Here is a 12,510-nt window from a genome sequence, read left to right as displayed (position 1 = left end):
TTATTTAATTTCTTTCTCCACAGACATTACCTGATTTACTGGACATTTCCATTTGGTGAGGCTAGGGTCTTAGAAGTGGCTTTGAACTAAATTTCAAAGTCTTTCCGTGTCACTTTCCGTGATTTCTTCCTTTGTAGTAGCACCAGTTAAACTACCAACCAAACAGTGGAATCATCTTTGCAATCATGGCTTCGCCTGTCAAGAGAGATTCTTTTGGTGCTATCCATCCCCTGTAACTAAAAACTAACTGGTTTTCCCACTTCCTAGTTCTAGTAATAAGTCTTCCCCAAGTCCATCATCCTTACTGTGGCATTGGCCACCAACTGTAGCTCACCAGAGCCCTCAGTCCTGGGCTGTAGGTTGATCAGCTTTCATCACACAACTTCATACAACATTTAGGTGAAGGTCCTTCCTCACCTAGGGATGATGTCTTTAAAGCTTATGCGGGTATTTCTGCTTCTTGCAGGATATGATTGCTAGCCTCATGCCCAACCCCCTTTCTTTTGTAGTCGAACTTGGAACCGTCCATGGAGTTAATAGGTCTTCCACCTGAAACATGAACTTTTCCTCTCCAAGGATACAGTGTGACCTGTTGGGAGTTTACAGCATTTTCTGTTTTTATTTTTATTTTCAAATTTCCTCCATCTGTGTATTTTTGTACTGCTGTGCTTTTGATAAATTAACTAGATTAAGCTAAATGTAACTTAAAAAAAAATCATATTAGCATTTTTTTTATATAGTAAAAGATATACTGGCTGAAATATGTCCTATTATTTAATGGTACACTGCTGGAGATTGATTTGTAATTATTCCAATTATTGAAAGGGTTATAGGTACCCAGCTGTGTGTTATTGTATATACATTAGCCTTGTGCACTACTGAGCTGTGGTGAATGTGGAAAAAAAAGATTTTTTCCTCTATTCTCTGTATCTTCCATGCTACCTATTCCAAACCAATCTTTAATTTCCTTTTTGTATGCTGTCATCTTCCTCTATCAATCACTTGCTTTCCACTTTCTCTTTGAAGGAGGGACCTGGTGAATGGCTGACTCTTGATTCAGAGGTCATAATGACAGATAATGAAATTTGTGGAACAAAAGACCCAACATTTCACAGGATTTTGTTGGACACTCGATTTGAATTACCACTTGGTAGGTTTAAACTCTGCTTCAAGTTCCTAGTCTCATTGGCGGTAATTTCTAATTGTCACCTTTCAGATGAATGCAAAGTGTTGTTTGCTTATCAAACTTGTCCCTCACAGACACCCTTTTACCCTCTGTATTACTTAAAATTAATAATTATTAATGATTCTTGCCTTGACACCCATCCATTCATTACCTATTTAAATATTTAATAACTTTGGATTAATGTTTAACTGCCATTCATTCTTTGGGGCACTCCTCCGTTTTTGTGGATGTTTGCAAAGAAAAAACTTCAGGAAGTATATTGTGTACATTTCTCTGCCATTAAATGTACCTTTTGAAACCTATCGAATGAATCAGATGCTCGGTGTTGCTTTCTCCTTTAATTTCTCCTTTGAATATTTGTATTCCATGTAATTCCCTTCACTGAAATGGAATTGCCCTGCGAGTTGTATTTCTTAGTATCTTTGTAGTAACTCTCCTTGAACCTGGTGGTATGTATTTTCAGGCTTTTGTGTCTGATGCCCAATGGGTGAGAGGGAGAGGGGAGAATGTCTGGGGTGGGTAGAGTCCTTTATGTTGACTGCCTTACTGGGTTAGTGAGAATTATAGGAAGTGTCTGGAGAGAAGGCTGCTCTCTGTGAAATTCTGAGCTGTGTTCACAAATTTCTGCAGTTTCTTGCAGTTGCCAGACCAAGCTGTGATATATTTGGATAGGGTGCTTTCTGTGGTACATCTATAAAAGGTGATGAAGGTCGAAGGCAACATGCAAAATCTCTTAAGCCTCCTGAGGAAGTGGAGGCGTTGGTGTCCTTGGTGCTTGTGGTTGGTCCAGGACAGGCTGTTGGTGATGTTCATAGAAACTTTGGCCACAGCATTATTGCTGTAATGAGGAATGCATGCACTGCTCCCCTTTCTAAAGTCAGTAAGCAGTAGGCCTTGCTATTTGGGTTAATTTTCTCAAAGGGTTCATTTAAGACAAATAGTTGACATAGTGTAGACCGGACTATTAATTTTGAGACATTTTTTCAGAAGAAATGGGTCAGGAGCGATTGCTTCTGTTCAATATTCTCACTGTATTAAGTTTCACGAATGGGTATCTTGATGCTGTAAGGGAACTCTGCTGAGAAGGGTAGACACAGCTTGGTGACGACCACATTCATTTTGGATGGAGATGATCTCGCACTTAATATTAACTTGGACATGCTGTCCCTTTCAATTGTTTATTGATTAATTTAAAATAAATATTCACATTTGTGAATTTAGTAATGGAGTCCAGTTTGTGAAGCCCATTTTTCACAAATATGATTATGTGACATAATTTTGTTGTTAATAAGTTGATTTGTAAGCAATCAAACACTTCATGGAATAGTAAATACATCAAAGTGCAAATGTTCTGTTCAATTTGATGTACTCAGATCATTCAAAGTAATTGACCTACTGTACTAACTCCTAAAACTAACAGCAGCAATAAAATGTATAAAATTCAAAATACCAAAATGAAAATGCCTTAAAATCTAAACGTGCATGTATTCATCACGGTTCTACTGGCAAAGCACTTTAGAGTAACAGTTAATGATGTGCTAATGAATTGACAGGGAAATTCATGAGAAAAGACAATGTTTTCTTTCACAGGCTAAGTGCAGTTCTGAGAATTCAAAACACTATAATATCTGAGACCCTTCCATTGGTTGATGTTGACCATGGATGTTGCATCCTAGCTGATTACTTTTGATATGCAAGCCAGAACAGTACAATATAGAGAGCAAGCAGTTGCCCATGCAGTAGCACCCGCTCACCGCCCCCCCGCCCCCGTCCATGCAGCTGATGAGGAATGGAGGAGACCGATACAGTTTGGCACCAGCGGCATTGCAGGAGTTGCCAGTCAGCATGAAATCAATGAATCAATGCAGAACTGCCTTAGGGACTCCAGCTCTGGATTTTTCCTCCTGACTTTACTCCCAAACTCTTCTCCGTGAGTGGGTATAGCCACAAGGCAGTGGAGGTTAGAGATCAGAGTTTTCCCTCGATGAGCTGTCAACCAGGCTGAGAAGTCCCATCTGCCCAAAGTGACTGGTTTTAAGGTGCCAGTAACCTTTCCTTGTCCCTTGTCCTTTTAGTAGAAACGCTTCTGCCAGGCTTAGTAGCTAAGCCGCACATAAAGGCCGGGAGCTGGACTTGGTTGTCTGAGGCTATTTGAGACGCACGTTATTGGAAGCGTTTAATGGGTAATGGTTACCCCACCCCCCAGCTATAACAATCTTAAGGAACCTATGATATCTACAATGCAAGCTATTACATTAATGTGCAATTATACTAGAAATATTATGTAATGAATAATGAGATTTGGCCACACCTGTTTTAGTTGTCGGATGCATAAGAAAGATAAAATTGTGCAACAGATTTTGACTTTTCAAAACATAATCATACAAATTGTTTGTGTTGTGAAGTTGCTTTATTTTATTATATAGATTTTTTGAAGTTGAGTTGTCACTTTCAATAAAATCCTTCTTTCCATTGCAGATATCCCAGAAGAAGAAGCACGGTACTGGGCCAAAAAATTGGAACAGCTGAATGCAATGAGAGATCACGATGATGTAAGTGTTAAAAGCAGTGATTTTTGTTTTGTATTTGCAGGTGCAATTAATATTAATTTAGGAAATTTGAATCCTTTTGAATTTTAGATGCTCCCCTTTGTAAAACTCAGCCCTGGGAGTCAGGGAGAACAGGATTAAATTTTTGTATTCAGTAGTGTTCACTTAATTTCAAGTGCAAGCATTTTCCATCATCTTGGCAATCCAAGTTCTCGTTTGGAGTATAATATTTTGGTGTGCTATTACGAAGTCATTATGGCATGCAGTTTGGTCTCATTGTTAAAACAGTAAGTTGAACAACAACATCTGTAACTTGCATGTGCATTCAAATACTGAAGTTTGTAGACTTGCTAAGGATTGTGCTTCTCCACAGGAAGCTTAATGACAGATTTTCACCAATGGATTTATTGTTGAAATTTGTGAAATGGTTAGAAGTTACTTGTCCACTGAAGATTCCAGAATATGTTATGTCTGCATTCTGTTTTACATGAATTTTCAACCATTGTGGGAAGTAAGATTTGTAATTTAATAACAATCTAAGTGTGAGATCTCATTCCTTCATAATTAAGTTTCTTAAATCTTTAGTGCAGGCTCTTTCTTTCTGTATTCTGTATTTCTGTATTCTAATACAATCTGTTTTAAGAGGTATAGATCAAGTAGATCACCAAAGGCTTTTTTCCCTCCAGGGTGAGAATGGCTAATTTTAAGGTGATTGGAGGAAGTCAGACCTGCCAGGGATGGTGATATAGACAAATACATTAGGGGAATTTATAAAATTCTTAGATGGACACATGGATAATAGAAAAATGGAGGGCTTTGTGGGAGGGAAGGGTTAGATTAGTCTTGGGCTATGTCTACACTACGCCGGATAATTTTGAAAACAAAGCCTTTTCTCTTTGTTTTGACCCTCTGTCCACACTAAAACGGCGTTTTCATCCCCCGAAAACGGGAATTTTCAGAAACGGTCTCCAGAGTGAATAAATCTGAAAACGCCTAATATCCGTTGTAGTGTGTACGGGGTAAATGGAGAGATTTAAAAACGCTGTCATGACAACACAACAACAATGCTTTTTCTGCTTCTGCTTGGTACTGCGCAAGCACTGCCGTATGGCTGTTATAACGCGCAGTTGGTGTGAACGGCGTGAGACTGAAATTGTAAAGTGAGATTTTTTGACTATTTTAAACATGTTTTATACATTTAACAAGGTGCTTTATTAATGCAACAGAGTTAGTATTTCAATGTTTGTCGTCAGCCGGGCCATACTGTCCGTGAACTCCCAGTTGGTTGCCTCCATACACTCCAGTATTTGTTTTTTTTTTAGTTTTAAGTCCTCCTGCGTGAGAGCCAAGAGCAATTAGAGCAATTCCTTTAAAGTTTTTCTACTCTGTGACTGGACAAACGTGCACCAAGTATACTGTTTCCTCTTCACTTGTTTTCTGTGTGTCCTGCGCATGCCCAAATATCCGCCTAATGTGGGCGGAGATATTTTTAAAAAATGCTTAGTGTAGATGCCTGTCGTTTTTACTCGAAACCAGTGTTTTCAAAATTATCCGGCGTAGTGTAGATGTAGCCTTAGATTAAGTTAAAAGATCGGTGCAGCATCGTGTGCCAAAGGTTCTGTGCTATGGTGTTCTATTATAATCCCCCTTTCTAGGTTTATAAGTACTTCTGGCTTAGCCTCTGTTTCATCTCTTCCAAGGCAATTGTGCGAGCAGCCTGCCTGTGTCTGGCCTTGTCAACAGATGATATAAATGCCCTTTAGAGGTGTCATTGCTGGAAATGTATTATGTAATGTAAGAACAAACTATGGTGGATATTGGAAATCTGAAAGGTTGAAAATATTCAGTAGATCAGGCATAATCTGCGTAGGGAAAGTTCTGTTCCAACAAATGTTCATCAACCCAAAATATTGCTCCATAGATGCTAGTTGACCTGTTGAGTCTTTCAGAACTGGTTGCTGCATGAAGGATTAGGTGAAGTCTGTGTCCGTAAGACTTGAGAACAGAATTGGGCAACTTGGCTGATTTATTATCCTTCTCCACCCCATTCTCTTTCCTTTCCCTCCATAACCTTTGACGCCCTGACTAATCAAGAACCTTTCAACTTCTGCTTTATATATAACCAATGATTTGGCCTTCACAGATATCTGTAGCAATGAATTCCACAGATTCACCACCCTCTAGTAAATAAATTCCTCCTTATCTGTTCTAAATGGCGTCTGTGCTTGGAAGCCGATGGTGTCAATACAAACACTATGCCTCAAATTTAAAAACTGAAGTATATTGCTTGTGTGGAGTTCAAACTATTACAGCTGTCAGACATCTAATATAATGGTACTACTTTGTTTCACATAGTATACATTCCAAGAGGAGGAGGAGAGGCCTTTACCTGTCCCTGGCTCCCAGTGTTGTAAGTACAATCAAATAAAAGTAAATGGTATTTGAGTCTAATTATTATGCTAGAACTCAGTTGTTAACTTCTAAAATTGCTATAGGAGGCAGTTAACGTATAGTGACTGATGAATATAGCTATGTTTCGCTATCTTGTTCTAATCAAAAATAAAGAAAAACATTTAGTTTAATTGCCTAAATATTATTACTTGATGCTGTCATATATGGCCTTGGTTTTACAGGGGTTAGAAATATTATTTAATATTATCACCACTTTTGAGGAATAAGATTCCATCTGTTGTCATGTTAAGACTAAATCAGTGGTTGAATGGACAACCTAATGGTCTCAGTTCTGCCCTTGTACCAGCCCAGATGAATGTTCATCTTTTCAGATACAACCTAGCCAATCCCTTAGTTATTGTGTCAAATTCTACCTCATTTGATTCAATAAATTATAAACTAGTGCCAAGTAGCATGAAGACCTTGCTAGCATTAATATGACAAAAGATTTGTTCCACTGATGACAATCTGATATGTCCACCTACGCTGTAGCAATTAATGTACTGCCGTTGCAAATAGGTTTAAATTAAAGTCGGGTACAGTCACGTGTTTACATTATCTATAACACAGTAATTGTTCGCAGAATTCTCTTTGGGGGAAAATTGTTTTTTTGATTAAGATTATTTTTATTGAGAAATAATTTGTGCCACAGTTTGTGCAGTTAAATGTTGTAATGCAGTGCAGTTATTTTTGCCTCTACTTCATTTAAAAACTATGATCTTGGGGAGTTGAAAACAAACATATTAATTAGGAGCAAGAGCACGCCTTTCAGCCCTTCAAGCCTGCTCTTCCATTTATTAAGATTTTGGCTGATCTGATTAACCTCACTTCCACATTCCTGCCTACCTTCAGCGGCAAAATTGATCCAAAATCAAAACAAATAACTGCTGACAGACTGAGACCCCACAGAGTTGTTATACTTGCATGACACGCCCATGGCTCCAATGATTGCTCCAAAGAGTCGACTTCCTTATTCTGATCTTTTATTAGCAAGTGTACAGTTCAGCATTATTGAGCACTATCTCAGTGATGAGCAAAGATATGATCTCTGTGGAGCCAAGTTACAAACTGCAACAACATAAACATGAATACATAATTTGTTCCCTTCGCTTTTACCACGCCCCCAGTGATGTGGCTAGTTATCATAATAAACTTAATCGTGCAACATAGAATATATAGCAAATAGAGAACAGATACATGGCTCCTACACTACCCATATTTATTTTACCAGCCCACTGCTTGTTAAGAACTTGTCTCTGTCCTTTGAAAATGAGTCTACCTTTTTAGAGAGTGATGATTGGATCTAGGTCCTCACTCAAAAGAATTCTCTCTATACCCACCCTACAAAACCACCTTGGATCTTCTGTGTTCACTCTCCTCTCAGTCTTGTAACTTCCTGCCAAAAGAATATTTCCTAAGATAATGTAAGAACAAAAGAAAAAATTAAATAGGAGCAAGGGTAGGCCATGAATCAATAAGATCATAGCTGATCTAATTGTGGCATCAGCTCCACCTACCTGCCTTTCTCCCCCATAACTCTTAATTTCCCTGATATGCGAAATATTAACTGTCTTAAATATATTTAATGAGGTAACCTGTTTCAATGGGCAGTGAACTCTCTGGGAAAGACAATTTCTCCTCATCTTCATCCTAAACCTATTTCCCCAAATCCAGAGGCTGTGTCCCCTTGTTCTAGTCTCACCTACCAGTGGAAACAACTTTACTGCCTTTATCTTGTCTACCCCTTTCATTATTTTGTATGTTTTTATATGATCCCTTCTCATTCTTCTGAATTCCAGTGAGTATAGTCTGTGGCAACTCAATCTCTCCTCATAGGCTAACCCCCTCATCTTCAGAATCTACCCAGTGAACCTCCTCTGCACCCTTTGCAAAGCCGGTATATCTTTACAAAAGCAAGGAGACCACAACTGCATGCAGTACTTAAGGTGTAGCCTCACCAGTGCCCTAAAAGTTGCAGCATAACCTCTCTGCTCTTAAATTTAATCCATCTAATGATAAAGGCCAACATTCCGTTTGCCACCTTGATAACCAGTTGCATTTGCTAATTTCCAATCTGCCAGGAGTCCAGAAAATTTTTGGTAATTCATCAATAGCACATGTGCTATACTTTTCACCATTTCTTTCAGCAGTCTGGGAACAGGTGACTTGTCTGTCTTTAGGCCCACTAATTTTCTCATCACTACTGCTTTGGTAACAGTGATTGTATCATGGTCCTCACCTCCCGTCGCATTCTAATGTTTCTATTTGGCACGTTAGATGGGTCTGCAGTCTCTCGCCTTTTAGATAATGTGATTTATATCTTTCATAATGTCATGCGTTCAGAGTTGTGGAGATGTACAGCACAGAAACAGGACTTCCAGAATGGGCCTTTGCATAGTTTCCCACTTGCATTCTATTTGTCCTTTGTCCACTCAAGTTGTCACTATCCCTTTATAGGCTCCTGTTAGTTTGTTATGGCACAAAACATGAATAATTGGTTTACCATGTTCTGTGGTGTTGATCTATATCATTTTTGATTTCTTGGATTCAAATCCTAGTTGGGAAATTATTGTCGTCTGCCACAGCTTGAAATTTAATTCTTGCTTCATAATCTGAACTGCGTGATTCTCCAGTAAGTAACAATTCTGGTGATGGTATCCAGAATTTCTCATGAGACCAAAAGTGAAGCTATCACTGCACATTTTTATAATAAATGAAATTTGACAATGTAACAAAATGATCAATTTCTGATGATGTTGTACTTTGAACTAAGCCAGTGGTTCCCAAGCTTTTGTTAATGCCCTGGACTCTGGACCCTTATCATTAGCAGAGAGGTCTGTGGACCCCAGGTTGAGAACCCCTGAACTAATCAAAATATTGTGCTGTGCTTTTCTGAACTGTTACGAAATACAAATTGGCCAAAGGCAAAATTCTTTAGTGAAGAGGAAGAGTTTTGAGAAGGAGAGGCGGAGGGAAATGAAGGACAAGGAAGGAAATTCAATAGCTTTGGGCCTCTAAGGCTGAACATGCTGCTGACAACAGTGGAGTAATTACATTTGTGGATGAACTGGAATTAGATCGGGGTAGAGATTTTAGAGGGTTGTTAATCCGTTGGAGCTTGCATAGAGGAAAAATTCTGCAGGGACTTGAAAACATGGGGGAGAATTTTTAAACCTGAAGTTCTGCTTAATTGGAAGTCAGTGCATGGACTTCGGTGAATGGAGTTAGCACATAGTTTTGGATGGCTTTTCCATTAAGGAGAGGAGCATGATGGAGCCTAGCCTGGAATTTAGCAACAATGGAATGCTCTGCATATTCTTCAATGGTATTAATCAGGCCATTATGGTGTAACATTGACTTGTATTGTGTATCATAGATACCTCAGTCACCCTTGCATGTCCACATGTGTCATTGCAAATGCCCTTTGGTCTGTTCTTTGCTTCCTTCCCCTCATTCCTGCATGAGGTGCAGGTCTCCTCAAATTCTGAATCTGCAGGTGTCGAGGGGGAGTTGTTGAAGATTCACTGGTAAGTGGCTATGAGTCACATTGACTGCATTTGAACAGCAAGTGAAACACGATAATATAATTTGCAGATTGGAACTTGACATTAGTAATCCACATTTTGAGTGGCTCTTTGCACAGACAATGGCAATGGGTGGAGGATGATTCCTCAGAGCTAAATCCTTCTGAGAGAGCAGTCGCAGGATTCATGCTCAGCTCAGATACTTGCAATTCAGTGAGATGAGTTGGATCGATGGTTATTCATCTGGTGATTCATCCTCCACAAGGTATGAGTAGCACAGAGTGATGGATGTAGCCGTGGCAAGAATTCTCCAAGCAATGCACAGTTGGGTACAGATGGTGTACCCCAGGGGGGTCAGCTAATAAATTGACAAGTGCCAGAGAATGTGTGATTCACTGACCACATTTTCAAACATTCTGCTCATGCAGTGAGTGAAGAAGTCAGAATTGGGAATGAGTGATAGGAGGTGGCAATAATTGTTCCATGATTGTGGTGATCTCAGTGGAACATCAGATCTGTGACTGAAAGCTAGGTGTTTGTCAATACAAAACAGACTGACAAAAAAAAAAGAGGGTGGCACTGTAGCGTAGTGGTTAGCACAACATTTTATACTACCAGTGATCCAGGTTCGTTTCCCACCACTCTCTGTAAGGAGTTTTTGCGTTCTTGCCGTGACTGTGGGTTTCCTCCTGGTGCTCCGATTTCCTCCCCAGATCCAAAGACCAACGAGTTGGTAGGTTAATTGGTCACTTAAATTGTCCCATGATTAGGCTCAGGTTAAATAGAGGATTGTTGGGTGCCGCAGCTTGAAGAGCCAGACGAGCTTACTCTGCGCTGCATCTCAATACAGAAATAAATACATCCACAACGCTTGTGATCAGAACGTTGTAGTGATCTTCATGAAAGTCCTTTCCCTTTGTGCTGTTCTGGGGTGATGCAGTTGGACCAACAAAAGGAAAGTGAAAGAAGGGGTCATGGGGGTGGGGGAGATTTGACAATGTTTCCATTCCATAATCATTGTGACAAGATGAAATTGAAGACATCAAATTATCGGAGGTCAATTTCAGTTTGTTATCGTTCAACTGTACATAGTATGTCGCCAAACAAAACAATGTTCCTCTGCACCAAGGTGCCCAGCACAGTTTGTATAACACATACACACAACATGTAAAGTAATATTACAACAAAGAACTTAACAAATAATAAGGTGCATTTACGACACAAGTTTAGAAAGTAAGCACGACCAAAGTAACATGCCGGAATGACTGATGTCCTATTGCACTCACCTCCATGATAAGCAAATGCTTTGAGAGGCTGGTCAAGGACTGAAACTGGACCCCCTACATATACACTACATGTGCTGCTCTAACTTCGTCAATGTGTTTAGTAACATCCTCAAAAAATTCAATCAGGCTCATAAGATCATGACCTCCTTTGACAAAACCATGCTGACTATTCCTAATCATATTATGCCTCTCCAAATATTCATAAATCCTGCCTCTCAGGATCTTTTCCATCATCTTCCCAACTACTGAAGTAAGACTCACTGGTCTATAATTTCCTGGGCTATCTCTACTTCCTTTCTTGAATAAGGGAACAACATCTGCAACCCTCTAATCCTCTGGAACCTCTCCTGTTCCCATTGATGATGCAAAGATCATTGCCAGAGGCCCAGCAATCTCCTGTCTCGCCTCCCACAGTACCCTGGGGTATATCTCATCCGGTCCTAGTGACTTATCCAACTTGATGCTTTCCAAAAGTTCCAGCACATCCTCTTTCTTAATGTCTATATGCTCAAGCTTTTCAGTCTGCTGTAAGTCATCCCTACAATTGCCAAGATCCTTTTCTGTAGTGAATACTGAAGCAAAGTAACCTCTGCTATCTCCTCCAGTTCCATACACACTTTTCCACTGTCAAACTTGATTGGTCCTATTCTCTCACGTCTTATCCTCTTGCTCTTCACATACTTGTAGAATGCCTTGGGGTTTTCTTTAATCCTGTCCGCCAATGCCTTCTCGTGGCCCCTTCTGGCTCTCCTAATTTCATTCTTAAGTTCCTTCCAGCTAGCCTTATAATCTTCTAAACCTCTATCATTAACTAGTTTTTTTTTAAACCTTTTGTAAACTCTTCTTCTTGACTAGATTTTCAACAGCCTTTGTACACCACGGTTCCTGTACCCTACCATCCTTTCCCTGTCTCGTTGGAACGTACCTATGCAGAATGCCACGCAAATATCGCATAAACATTTGCCACGTTTCTGCTGTACATTTCCCTGAGAACATCTGTCCCAATTTATGCTTCTAAGTTCCTGCCTGATGGCTTCATATGTCCTCTTACTCCAATTACACGCTTTCCTAACTTGTCTGTTCCTATCCTTCTTCAATGCTATGGTAAAGGAGATAGAATTGTGGTCACTATCTTCAAAATGCTCTCCCACTGAGAGACCTGACACCTGACAGGTTCATTTTCCAATACCAGATCAAGTACAGACTCTCCTCTTGTAGGTTTATCTACATATTGTGTCAGGAAACCTTCCTGAACACGCCTAACAAACTCCATCCATCTGAACCCCTTGCTCTTGGGAGATGCCAATCAATATTTGGGAAATTAAAATCTCCTCCCTCAACAACCCTGTTATTATTACACCTTTTCAGAATCTGTCTTCCTATGTACTCAATGTCCCTGTTACTATTGGGTGGTCTATATTTAAAAAAAAAACATCCAGTAGAGTTATTGACCCCTTCCTGTTTCTAACCTCCACCCACAGAGAGTCAGTAGACAATCCCTCCATGACATCCTC

At 39.7% G+C, this 12,510-nt stretch overlaps 1 protein-coding gene across 4 annotated transcripts in view; it reads left to right on the top strand.

Moving 5' to 3' along the window:
• Positions 1-12,510, top strand: part of LOC134337269 (protein unc-13 homolog A) — a 298,564-nt gene that overhangs the window by 67,363 nt on the left and 218,691 nt on the right. For all 4 annotated transcript variants that reach the window (XM_063032135.1, XM_063032134.1, XM_063032133.1 and 1 more), the window contains exons 5-7: positions 1,027-1,150; positions 3,665-3,738; positions 6,091-6,145. In XM_063032135.1, coding sequence (XP_062888205.1) covers positions 1,027-1,150; positions 3,665-3,738; positions 6,091-6,145 — 253 coding nt within the window. The remainder of the gene's footprint in view (positions 1-1,026; positions 1,151-3,664; positions 3,739-6,090; positions 6,146-12,510) is intronic.

This window comes from Mobula hypostoma, chromosome 24 (assembly GCF_963921235.1).
Source record: "Mobula hypostoma chromosome 24, sMobHyp1.1, whole genome shotgun sequence".
In the NCBI taxonomy this organism is placed as follows: Eukaryota; Metazoa; Chordata; class Chondrichthyes; order Myliobatiformes; family Myliobatidae; genus Mobula; species Mobula hypostoma.
Note: the sequence above shows the minus strand (reverse complement) of the source record. Positions and strands in the feature narration are given on the sequence as shown.